The sequence below is a fragment of the Podarcis liolepis genome (genome assembly GCF_965112155.1).
Source record: "Podarcis liolepis genome assembly, chromosome: 1".
Classification (NCBI taxonomy): Eukaryota; Metazoa; Chordata; class Lepidosauria; order Squamata; family Lacertidae; genus Podarcis; species Podarcis liolepis.
The window spans coordinates 114,487,911-114,500,235 of NC_139554.1; the positions used below are offsets into that span (position 1 = coordinate 114,487,911).

General features: G+C 44.8%; 1 protein-coding gene across 2 annotated transcripts in view; it reads right to left on the minus strand.

Annotated features, from left to right (window-relative positions):
* AGPS (alkylglycerone phosphate synthase) overlaps window positions 1-10,524 on the minus strand; it is a 53,886-nt gene extending 43,362 nt beyond the window's left edge. The window contains exon 1 of one of the 2 annotated variants that reach the window (XM_083496497.1): window positions 10,129-10,524. In XM_083496497.1, the coding sequence (XP_083352623.1) occupies window positions 10,129-10,319 (191 nt within the window). In that variant the 5' untranslated portion in view covers window positions 10,320-10,524. Of the gene's footprint in view, window positions 1-9,714; window positions 10,094-10,128 lie in introns of those variants that run through there. The other variant, XM_083496498.1, reaches the window with a different exon arrangement.
* Between the last annotated feature and the right edge of the window lie 1,801 nt (window positions 10,525-12,325).

Consider the following 12,325-nt stretch of genomic DNA (forward strand, 5'->3'; position numbering starts at 1 on the left):
ACAGTGGTACCCCGCAAGACGAACGCCTCGCGAGACGAAAAACTCGCAAAACGAAAGGTTTTTTCGTTTTCGAGTTGCCTCGCAAGACGAATTTCCCTATGGGCTTGCTTCGCAAAACGAAGCTTGCCCCGGGGACAGCGGGTCTTCTCTTTTGAAGCAAGCGGCTGCGGGGAGATCGCTTCTCCCCACCGCCCCTTGCTTCAAAAGAGGTCGGGGGCAGCGGGAAGCGCTCCCGCTGCCCCCGGACCTCTTTTGAAGCAAGCGGCTGCGGGGAGATCGCTTCTCCCCACCGCCCCTTGCTTCAAAAGAGGTCCGGGGGCAGCGGGAAGCGCTCCCGCTGCCCCCGGACCTCTTTTGAAGCAAGCGGCTGCGCTTCTCCCTTCTTTTGAAGCAAGCGGCTGCGCTTAAAATGCCCACCAGCATTTTAAGATCGCCCGGACAGCGGAGAAGTCCTCCGCTGTCCCAGGGTTTTTTAAAATGCTGGGGGTGAGAAGAAAAGCCCTTGTCCCCCCCCCCCCAGCCTTCAGAAGAGGTCTGGGGACAGACTGTCCCTGGACCTGGTCTGAAGGCGGTTTCCCTAGGAACGCATTAATTGATTTTCAATGCATTCCTATGGGAAACCGTGCATCGCAAGACGAAAAAACCGCAAGACGAAGAGACTTGCGGAACGAATTAATTTCGTCTTGCGAGGCACCACTGTACATATATTTTTAGATAATTATTTGAGCAGGTTAATAGTTTTCAGTACCTTCATTCCACCCCCCCCCCCAATCTTTAAAATCTAAATCATAGGTAAAATCGAGTTTCATGTAGAACTTCCCTCTACTCTCTGCAGCTGACTGGGCAGGCACACAAGGGAACTGCAAGGGGAAGGAGATGAAGGGGAAGTCCCATTGTTCAAGCAAAGTGCATCCCGCTGGCAGACAGATGTGTATACTATGGAATTGTTTGAGCTTAATATATAAATACAAGGATAAAATAAGAAGAGCTTTTAGAAGTTTCCACCCCTCAAATTGAGTATGTGCAGTATAGTTCCAGCTACATCGAAAACAAACCATCACGGATTGCCTTCTGGACAGAGAAATACTAACTCCCATTAATTAATCTGAGAATTTCTAACCTACCCATGCAATGCATACACCATAGTGGTGGTAGCTTAAAACAATTAACACCTCAATTCTCAAAAACACATTTAAAAGCACATAAAAACAAATTAATTTAAATGACATCCATTCCAAACACCCACACCAGCAGACTGAATGAACTTCCTTCCTCCTTGCTAATCCAAGTCATTTTCACAACTATCTTATTTATTTATCGTATTTATATCCCTTCATCCTTCCAAATGAGCCCAGGTTGGGAAACATGTCACTGATAAATTAACACACAATTAAAATATCTAAGCACATCTACCTATGAAAACAATTCCAAATCTGATGACACTTTTATTTAAAAAGACACACAATTTCATTGTGTGTCTACCACCCACATCATTACTTGAATCTGATAACTATCATAAATGCGGATGTTACACCATAGCTTAACAGACAACTTAACACAGTGGTTTTCAAAAGGTGCGGTGCACCCCACTGGTGTAGCAGGAGAGGATGGCATGTGCAGGAGGAAGATTAAAGATTAATCAAAAAACATTTGAACACTCCAGTGTACTGTATAGTATCAAAATCACTTTCTTTATTTGCAGAATATGGATAGATATCTTTTTGAAATGAGAGCATGAGCATCAAGTGATACTGAAAGCAATCCTAGTTGTGATCCAGAATCACCATTCAAACAGAGTACTGGAGAAGACTAGTTTAATTCAATGCCAGTAGCAGGTCTAAGCAGACCTCCAAAAAAGAAAGTTAGTCAACAATATGTGGATAGCTATCCAAGTCTCAGATTCACATGGACTGAAGATGAAAATGTCCCTCAATCTATGTGTCTGATCTGTGGTAAGAAGCTTTCCAATTCCAATATGGCCCCCAAACATACGAAAATGCAATGTTTCAGTATTTTGAAAGGCAGTTGGAACAGTGGAAATGGCAACGATCGTATTTCGAAAAATGAGTAAAGTCTCAGGTAAGATGCAAATTATATCTTAGCAACTGGCTGAATTGATTGCTCAACAGACAAAGCACATACAGCAGCTGAAAAACTGATTAAGCCTGTCTGTTGCTTGATTGTGAAAAATTTGTTTGATATGGATGCTGAATAACAAGTTATGGAAATTACCTTTGTCTGGTGATAAAATTAACGGAAGAATAGTTAATGTCAAAAAATACTGAGGCACTTCTGTGAATTGCAGCAATACAGGACTGACACTGAATGAGGAGGAGGAGGAAATGGCCTACATTTTGAGCGATCACAATTTGAAAATGAAACACAGAAATATGTAACTGAACTCTTTTTGGATATACAACCAGAAACAATATCCACAACTCTCTTGAAGAGCATTGGCTATTCTTCTATAACTCTCCATGGTATATTGCCGTGAACAAACATTTACAACTCTAACAAATATGGAAGATCAGAAAAGAGAAAGAAGAAGAGGAGTGTGGATTTGATATCCCACTTTATCACTACCCGAAGGAGTCTCAAAGCAGCTAATAGTCTCCTTTCCCTTCCTCCCCCACAACAAACACTCTGTGAGGTGAGTGGGGCTGACAGATTTCAGAGAAGTGTGACTAGCCCAAGGTCACCCAGCAGCTGCATGTGGAGAAGCGGGGAATCGAACCCAGTTCACCAGATTACGAGTCTACCGCTCTTAACCACTGCACCACAGAAAGGCTTCATCGTGTTGATAAGGAGAAGACAGTTCATTCGTCTCAAATTAGACCTAATAGAACAGAGATTACCTGGAAAAAGAAAGCTCACACCTCTCACGGAGTACTTAAGAAATGTATGCAAAAGGCACTATCTCTCAAAGTTTTAGCAAAAAACAGTGCTGGAGGCTCAGGCCAAAGGCTGAAATATAATAATTAGTAGTAGTAGTAGTAGTGGAAGAAGAATCAGAGTTGCAGAGCTGCAAGGGTCCTCAAGGGTCATCTAGGCCAAGCCCTACAATGCAGGAATCTGAACTAAAGCAACCATGACAGATGGCCATCCAACCTCTGCTTAAAAACCTCCAAGGAAGGAGAGTCACAACCTCCCAAGGGAGTCCATTCCACTGTTAAACAGCCCTTACTATCCGAAAGTCATTCCTGATGTTTAGTTGGAAGCTCCTCCCTGTCAACTTGCAGCCATTGGTTCAGGTCTTGCCCTCCGGAGCAGGAGAAAACAATCTTGCTCCATCTTCCATGTGACAGCCCTTTAGATACTTGAAGATGGCTGTTTAATTTCCTCTCTTCCAGGCTAAACATCCCCAATTCCCTCAACCATTCCTCATAAGCAGCATTTGAAATTCGCCAGAGGCATGTTGCACCTGGCTATCAGCCACTTGCAACCAAGTGAAGATGCCCGGGTGCCAGAATGGCACCTGATGCCTCCACCATGTGGAGGCGCATGCCTGGGTATCCTTGGAACTTGCCTGTTTTCACATGCTAACAACACATCCTGAAGTATTCTATTTGTGATATTTTATCTGCACAGAGCAAATTTCAAGAATCAAGAAGTCGTGTTGAAAAATACAACTTTCAAGCCTCCTGGCCCCAAAATGGCAACTAGACATTCCGTTTTGGCGACTTCCAAATGGTTTAAGGAGCCATTTGCCACCTGATATACCAGTTTATACTGTTCATAAGTCTTGGTTTGCAGAGTCTTGATCATCTTCGTCACTCTCCTTTGCACATTCCAGCTTGTCAATGTCCTTAAATTGTGGTGTCCAGAACTAGACACAGTACTCCAGGTGTGGTCTGACCAAGGCAGAATTTGTTGTTTAGTTGTGTCTGACTCTTTGTGACTCCATGGACCAGAGCCCGCCAGGCAGAATAGAGTGTTACTATTACTTCCCTTGATCTGAACATTAGACTTCTGCTGATGCAGCTTAGCATTAGCTTTTTTTGTTTGTTTTGCTGCTGCATCATACTTTTGACTCATGTTAAGCTTGTGTCTACTAAGACCCCTAGATCCTTTTCACATGTACTGCTAGTAAGCTAGGTGTCCCCCATCTTATATTTGTGTAGCTGGTTCTTCCTGTCTAAGTGAAGAGCCTTACATTTGTCCCTATTGAATTTCATTTTGTTAATTTGGGCCCAGTTCTCCAATCTGTTATGGTCATATTGAATCCCGATTCTGTCTGCAGCTCCAGTTTGGTGTCATCTGCAAATGTGATGAGCATCCCCTCAATTCCTTTATCCAAGTTCTTTATAAAGATGCTGAACAACAACAGGCCCAGGACAGAATCTTGTGGCACTCCGCTTGTCACTTTTTTCCAGGATAAGGAACAGTTATTGAGCACTCTTTGGGATTGGTCAGTCAACCAGCTATAAATCCACCTAAGAGTTACCTCATCCAACCCACATTTTACCAGCTTCTCTACAAGAATATGATGGGGAACTTTGTCTTACTGAAAGCAAGGTGCACAACATCCATAGCATTCCCATGATCCACCAGGCTTGTAGCTTTATCCAGAGAGAGAAGGAAAGAGATTCGTCTTGCATGACTTGTTTTTGAGAAACCATGCTGGTTCTTAGTAATCACAGCATCCGTGAATCTCAATTCTTTTAAAGTAGCTAGGTGTGCCCTTTTATCTTGGGTTGCAGCTTACAATAATAATAATTTTGCCGCCATCTCACACTTTTCCCCAATGTCCCAGGGCAGGTTACAACAATTAAGACAGTATCAAAAACTTAAACTGTAAACAACTTACAACCACAGAAATCTAGCGGGTTTCAGGACTTCTGGGGAGACCTCATGGCTGGTTAGTCATCTCTGTCAAGACCCTTGGCAGAGATAATTAAGTGGTGATTAGTGATGGCTACTGTATCTTATTATATCCGAGGGACAAAGATAACAGGAATTAACTTCCAAATGTTCTGGAAGGATTACTCCCTGCCGTGCGCCCAAGAAATCTTTGAGGAACGTGGATGAGTGACGGGGGAATGGAAAAACATAACCTTGCCCAAACCCCACAATAACCCTGGAGTTCAGTCCCTAGGGCAAAGACCAGCAAATCCTCCTTTCTTCAATTATTTTTGAAACTCCTATAAATCACTACTGAGACTTTCTCTTGTTGGTTAAAATGTTCATCTGAAATATGATCTGACAGTTGGCTTAAGAGGAGATGCCATTAAGTAGCTGATAATGATTGAAGTAAGAAATGTGCTCTTGATACATATTGAAGAAAGTTTTTCAAACAGCTAAGAGATTCTCCAACTCTGAAAAAATTTGATCTTATTGTTTTCTATTTTTAATCCTCTGATGAATGTGTTGCTTGAAATGTGAAACTACATGGCTAAGACAATATGTACTTTGCTTCCATACAGCATCAAAAATTTGGCTACTAAAAACAATAACCGAGTACCAAGCCCATCCAAACTTAGTGGACCTCTAATATCACCCAAACAAAATATATGCAGCAGAACATTTTTCTTCTTTAAAGAACTGCAACAGAATCTACAGCCATTTTTTTAAAAAGTCTTTAAGGGAGACTTTGAAAGTAAGGGACTTTCAAAAATACCAAACACTCAGTCTGAAGTTTCACTTGTAGTACAGTGGTGCCTCGCAAGACAAAAAGAATCCGTTCTGTGATTCTCTTCGTCTAGCAGTTTTTTCGTCTTGCGAAGCAAGCCCATTGACGGATTAGCGCTATTAGCGGCTTTTAGCGGCTTATCAGCTTATTGGATCAGCTGATAAGCGGCTTAGCGGTTTAGAAAAAAAGGGGGGGAACCCGCAGGAACTCGCAAGACATTTTCGTATTGCGAAGCGAGCCCATGGGAGATTCGTTTTGCGAAGCACCTCCAAAACGGAAAACTCTTTCGTCTAGCGAGTTTTCCGTCTTGCGAGGCATTCGTCTTGCGGGGCACCACTGTATAAATTAAGGGAGTCAATGAATGGATCTTGCCAACAATGTGATAATCTGAGTAGATGCACTGAAATCAGTGGACTTAAAACTGTCATGACTATCTTAGGACCATTTCTTCCAATGGGTTTGAGTATGACTTAGCATGACAACTCATTTGCCTAACATGTAATGGGGGACCAAAAACACATTTCTTGCCAGCAGCTATAGAGTCTCAGTGTACTTTCTTGGTCTCAGTAGTTACAGCAAGCAGGACCCCTGACAGAGGCATGTGAATGTAGGAACACAGTAATAGAAGACACCAGTCCTCTTGCATGCCATGCCTGCTGCTGCTGAAATTTCCTGCTTTATGTCCCTGTTGGAAGTAAGCAGAAGAAAAGCAAATCACACACACCTGTTGCCTGTCATCATAAGACATAAGGCATGGAGATCTGGTTTTCCTGAACTAAGAACAGACATACTGATCTTAGTGCTATGAACCACAGCACTAAGAGATATGCCTCTGCTTCCTCTTTGGATGGTAACAGGAAGCAGTATAGGCTTGTCAACAGTGTAGGTATAGTCTAATGGCCCACAGAGGTTGGCTTGGTTCTGGAACTGATCCACCAGCTGGGAATTTCCCTCCACCCCTTTGGAATGCCAATGGTTTCTCCTTCTCCACCAGGCAACCTCCAGCTGCAGAAAAAAGAGAAGTGTGTGTTTAAGAACGTTGTTCTTATTTCTCACTTTCACATATGCCCAAGGTGATGTCCCAAATACATTAAAAACAGTAACAGAACAGCACAAAACTAACAAAAGATGAATTTACAAGAAATACAGAATGGACACCTACGCAGAAACCTATTCATCTAGCTGGAATTACTTATCGGAACAAGAATGTCATTTCCAAAAAAAGTGCATAAGGAAGGTACATGTCACATTTCAACTGGAGTGCCACTCCACAGAAGAGGCATAGCTCTCTGTTACTGTAGAGCAAGCTTTTGAGATCTTCAGAACTTGAAGGAGAAATGCTCCTGCAAGATGCAGTAACCTACTGGGTATATAAAGGTTAAGACAGGGCAAGTATACTGGGCTTGAGCAGCATAGGGCCACCACTTTCTGCACTACCTGCGGCCTCGGGAACAACCTGAGCCCATCAATGGTGTCACGCAAAAGCTTACTTAATCATAGGAACAAGTAGGAGTCAAAAACTGCTAATGACCTCCTTGCCTATGGGCTGATCTCTCTTGGGCAACTGGCTTCTCATGACTGAAGATACAGTCAGTAGTACAGTGGTGCCCCGCAAGACGAATGCCTCGCAAGACGGAAAACCTGCTAGACGAAAGGGTTTTCCGTTTTTGAGCTGCTTCGCAAGACGATTTTCCCTATGGGCTTGCTTTGCAAGATAAAAATGTCTTGAAAGTGTTCCGATTTTTTCCCGCTCCCCCCCCTTTTTCTAAGCCGCTAATAGCCTTTTAGCCGCTAATCCTTTAATAGCCGCTAAGCCTTTAATAGCCGCTAAACCGCTAATAGCGCTATTCCGCTAATCGGGTTGTTTCGCAAGACGAAAAAAACGCTAGACGAAGAGACTCGAGGAACGGATTAATTTCGTCTTGCGAGGCACCACTGTACTTTAGATAGCAAGTCTGCTCCTGCCAGGGGCAAAGCGGGGGTTAAAGAGATCATGTGATAATATCTTAGCAGGACACATAATACTTAATGATAATGCACATCACTGTATGCCGGGCTTTGCTGTCATTTAAGGTATGATTTTTCTGTTCACTTAATCCCAGTCCTTTCACAGTGCAGCTACCCTACTCTTCTCTTGACACATTCCGTGAACTCCTACTGCCCACCAGGAAACTCCCTTAACAAGCAAAGTAATTCACATTTTGTTTTGTAACCATTTGCCTCACAGTCTGAATATCCTTACCTAAATAAAAGGTTGATTTCTTAAGAAAAGGTATCGTGGGAGAGGGAGCTGTTGGCACTATGCACCGAGAGTAAATCTAGATAAAGTCAACAAGTTTCTTAAAGCCAAACAAGACAAGATGCTTGAGATTCATAAGTGGACGTTCCACTGCTTTGAATTTCAGCAAATAGCAGCTGAAGGAGAATCCAATCCAGATCTCGGCCATGGCACTGTGGGAAGGAGGTTAAACCACTCTCCTTGCACTGCTTTTCCAATGAACTCTCCACAAAAATGCACTATTTCCTGGCGGGGAAATCTTATGCATACTGTATGCAATTTTAATTAAGAAAATTCTGTAGGAGAAAGAGTTACCACCCAACCTTGTAAGTATTTAAGTCACATTGCCCTGCTTGTTCACCAAAATTTAAACAGACAGGAGATTTGACTACCTGGCTATTCTACCCCATCCTGTTCATGTTCTATGGTGGTCTGTCAAGTATTAATTAGGAATACTAAATTTCAAGTATTCAAACAAGGAACTCTGGGTCTAACCAAGCAGCAGCTACTAATCAAGATGTCACTACTGTAGTGGCATATTAGTATAATCTTCAATAATGGAAACATGAAATACCAAATGCACTGTTAAGTTAAATAAATGCTATCATAAATGGGTTTATTCTCTACAGGTTCATAGATATATAAACTGCAAACACCCTACCCCACCGCACCCCCCATAACTCCTATTTAACTAACTTGGTCTTCAAGACTTTCATGTAACAGAAATGGGGGAAACTGAATCTGAGCTACTTTGGACATTACCATCAACTGACTTGCACTCTCAACTTTTGTGTTTCTTGTCCAACACAGGAAGGTGGGTGGGTGTGTCTTCCCTGCAGTATAATGCACAAGCTGTATCCTTATACAGTGGTACCTCGGGTTACAGACGCTTCAGGTTACAGACTCCGCTAACCCAGAAATAGTACCTCAGGTTAAGCATTTTGCTTCAGGATGAGAACAGAAATTGTGCGGCGGTGGCAGCGGGAGGCCCCATTAGCTAAAGTGGTACCTCAGGTTACGAACAGTTTCAGGTTAAGAATGGACCTCCAGAACGAATTAAGTTCTTAACCCGAGGTACCACTGTATAGAGTTCATACCTTAGTGGGGACAGGTGTACAAGTTCTTTATTTGGACATGGCACCAGAAGCTCATAACAACTTCTCAGGCACAGGAACCACTCGCCCACAGTGCCTCTCTCCTGCCCGGATTCAAATGCAGCTTATATTTCCTTATCCATCTCGCCACTGCTTTCATGCAGATTCCAATGCTCTCTCCAAAGTCAAATGTTATGGAGAAATAGAACTGTCTGTCATCAGCATGTTGCTGGTACCTTGTTTCGAAACTCCTAATGATTATTCCTGGCTGCTTCATATAGGTGTTGAACAACAATGGAGTTAAGATAGTGCCTTGCAGCACTCCATAAAGTAACCTCTAGAAGCCTGAAAAGTACTTTCCCAGTCCCACTCTTAGTCCCAGAAGCAGCACCACAATCACAGTGTTCCAAATTCCCATTCTTGAGCCAGTCAGGGAAGATACCATGGTCGGTGGTCTCAAAAGCCAGAGATCAAGAAGCAGGATCAAGCTCACACCACCCCTCTCCCACCCACTGCAAATATCATCCATTAGGAAGACCAAGGGCAACTCAGGCCCATGGCCAGACCTGAACCCAGATTAGAAATAATCCGCTATCAAAACATGCTTGCAGCTGCCCCATCATCCTCCAAAAGGGTGTATTTGTTACTGGTCAACAGTTGTTCCAGTCTAAGGTGTTCAAAGTCGGTTTCTTTAGGAGAAGCCACACACCTACCTTTTTCAAGACATCAGAGACCATTCCCCCCGCAAGTAATGAAGCATTAACCATGCTCTGGACCCAACCAATCAGACCCTGTCGGCTAGATTTCTAATAACCCAGGCACTGGCCCAGGGCCTACATATGATCTCCTAATTCAGATGCTATGGAGAAATGAGACTTGAGTGTGCCCCCAAACTCTCTTTTCGAATTAAATGAGGCCAAAGGGAGGAATAGCGGAAAGCGGCAACGGCTTTTTCCTGCCTCTCCGTCCCCTTCTTCTTGCAAGGAAAGCACCGGCTTCGGGCCCTTTCCGCGAGGGGCGGCGGGGCGAGGCCTTGCCCCCAGTCTCGGGAAGCCCCCGTCCAGCTGGCGTCCCACCGGGGAGCAACCGCCCTCGCCCAGGCTTCCCCCGCCGCCCCACCCGCTTACCGCCTCTTGGGGAAGGTGCTCGGCTGAGGGCGAGCCGGCGCCGGCGCCGCCCGCCCTCGGCACTGGGCAGCGGACAGGTGCGCCTCCGGCGGCCCGCTCCTCAGGTGGCCCGAGAGGATCCGCAGCCTCCGGTGCGCAGCCGACGGGGAAGCGCCGCTCTTGCCGCCTGCCGGCCCTTCTGCCGCCGCCATCGCGCTTCCGCGTTGAGCCGTCAGCGTCAGGGTGAAAGGTCGAACACGGCGGCCCGCGGCAGTTATAGGCTGTCACGCCGCGCGGCGCGCGTGCGCGACCCCGCCCCCACCCACCCCCGCCCAAATTATCCATTGCATTATCCGTTAAGCCTGTTTAGGAGAGCGGGAAAACGATAGGAACCCGCAAGCGGTGGCTCCGCCCATCTGCCCTTCTGGCTCCTCCCCCTGCTTAACGTAGGAATCTTGGCCCTGGGCCTGGCCCATCAGCGGCCCAGGCGTGTCAAACCCTCCTGCAAAACCTCACCTGTACGAGAGGTATCGCCCTGATTGGGCAGCCTTGGTGGAATTATAGAACTGTCAAGTTGGAAGGGATCCTGTGGGTCATCTAGTCCAACCCCCTGCAATGCAGGAATATGCAGCTGGCACATACAGGGATTGAACCTGCCACCTTGGTGTTAAATCAGCACCTGCTCTAACCAAAGAGCTATCCAGGAATGTGTATGGCCGGCACAATTTATTAAGGCGCAGGGCCAGCTCACCCATGAGGCAAAGTGAGTTGGCCACCTCAGGCGGCAGGATCCATGGAGCGAGGCAGATCCCAATGTATATCACATAGAATCATAGAGTTGTAGAGCTGGGGGAGCCCAGGGTCATCTAGTCCAACCCCACAGGAATCTCGACATCCAGTTTGAAACCACATCTGCTGTGCTTTGGCAAGTTGTGATAGCAGTTTTATTGCTGCAGTCGACAATCAACAAAAACAATTTGTGAAGCAACTTCTATTGATTTAACTGTCTTTTGTTTCCACAGCCAGAGGCTGCCCCTCAGGGACACAGCCGTTTGCAGTCAACAGTTGCTGTACACAAAAATGTTTTAAGTTTCTAGAATAAACTCTTTTGTATAAATTATCCAACCCCTTCCTTATAACAATAAACACTTATTCAATTGAATTTAAAAAAGATTCATATTCCTTATAGCCCCAAATCTCAGATTACGTCTGTTTTGTTTGATATGCAAAAGCAGAGAAGAAATAGCTAAATTTATCACAAAATGATTTTAAGCAGACCAACCAGATATTATTCCCCCTTTGCTCCTGTTTCACCCAGCCCTTCTTCACTGGCAGGGAGGGTGGGTGGAGGCTGCAATTTTGTAGTTTGCCTCAGGCACCAAAATATCTGGGCCGACCCTGTTAAGTAAGACGTTGGTTTTTGGTGGACATGGGTCTTAGTTTGTCAGGTGCTCTCTATGGTGGTGCTGTGGGTTAAACCACAGAGCCTAGGGCTTGCTGACCAGTACCGCTCCGGCGGGAAGGTAAACAGCATTTCCATGCTCTGCTCTGGTTCGCCAGAAGCGGTTTAGTCATGCTGGCCACATGACCCGGAAGCTGTACGCCGGCTCCCTCGGCCAATAAAGCGAGATGAGCACCGCAACCAGAGTCGTCCGCGACTGGACCTAATGGTCAGGGGTCCCTTTACCTTTATGGTTTGGGGAATTTTTATTTGTATTTTTAAAATGCTTTTGCAGTGGGGTTCACATTTCCTCTCAAATTAATTTTATTTCCTCTCAAACATCATTTTCAATAAAACAAAATAAGGTGGTTTTCAGAAGTTTAAAGTAAAAAATAGCATGTGACAGTACATAATCAAAATCATCATTGAAATCATTCGAAACTGACTTCATAAAAATGGTGGCAGCTAACATCTATAAAATCCTAGGTTAATTGAAAAGCGTTTTAAGGTCAGTTTAAAGGTAAGCACAAAGGACATGGTTCCAAAGATGTGCAAGCACTACTGAAAAGACCCGTTGCTCTGGCCAAGATGAAAAATCCTGAGGGCAGGCCACAGAGTAGATGCTCCCAAGCCCATTTCAGGGCCCGGCTCATAAGGGTGCACATGGTCTTTTAAATAACCTGGCATCCAAAGCAAGGGAGGAACAGTCAAAAGCAACACTTTAAATTGAGCTGGGAAAGTAATAGGTAGTTGCCTATGCAACTGGAACAATATGGA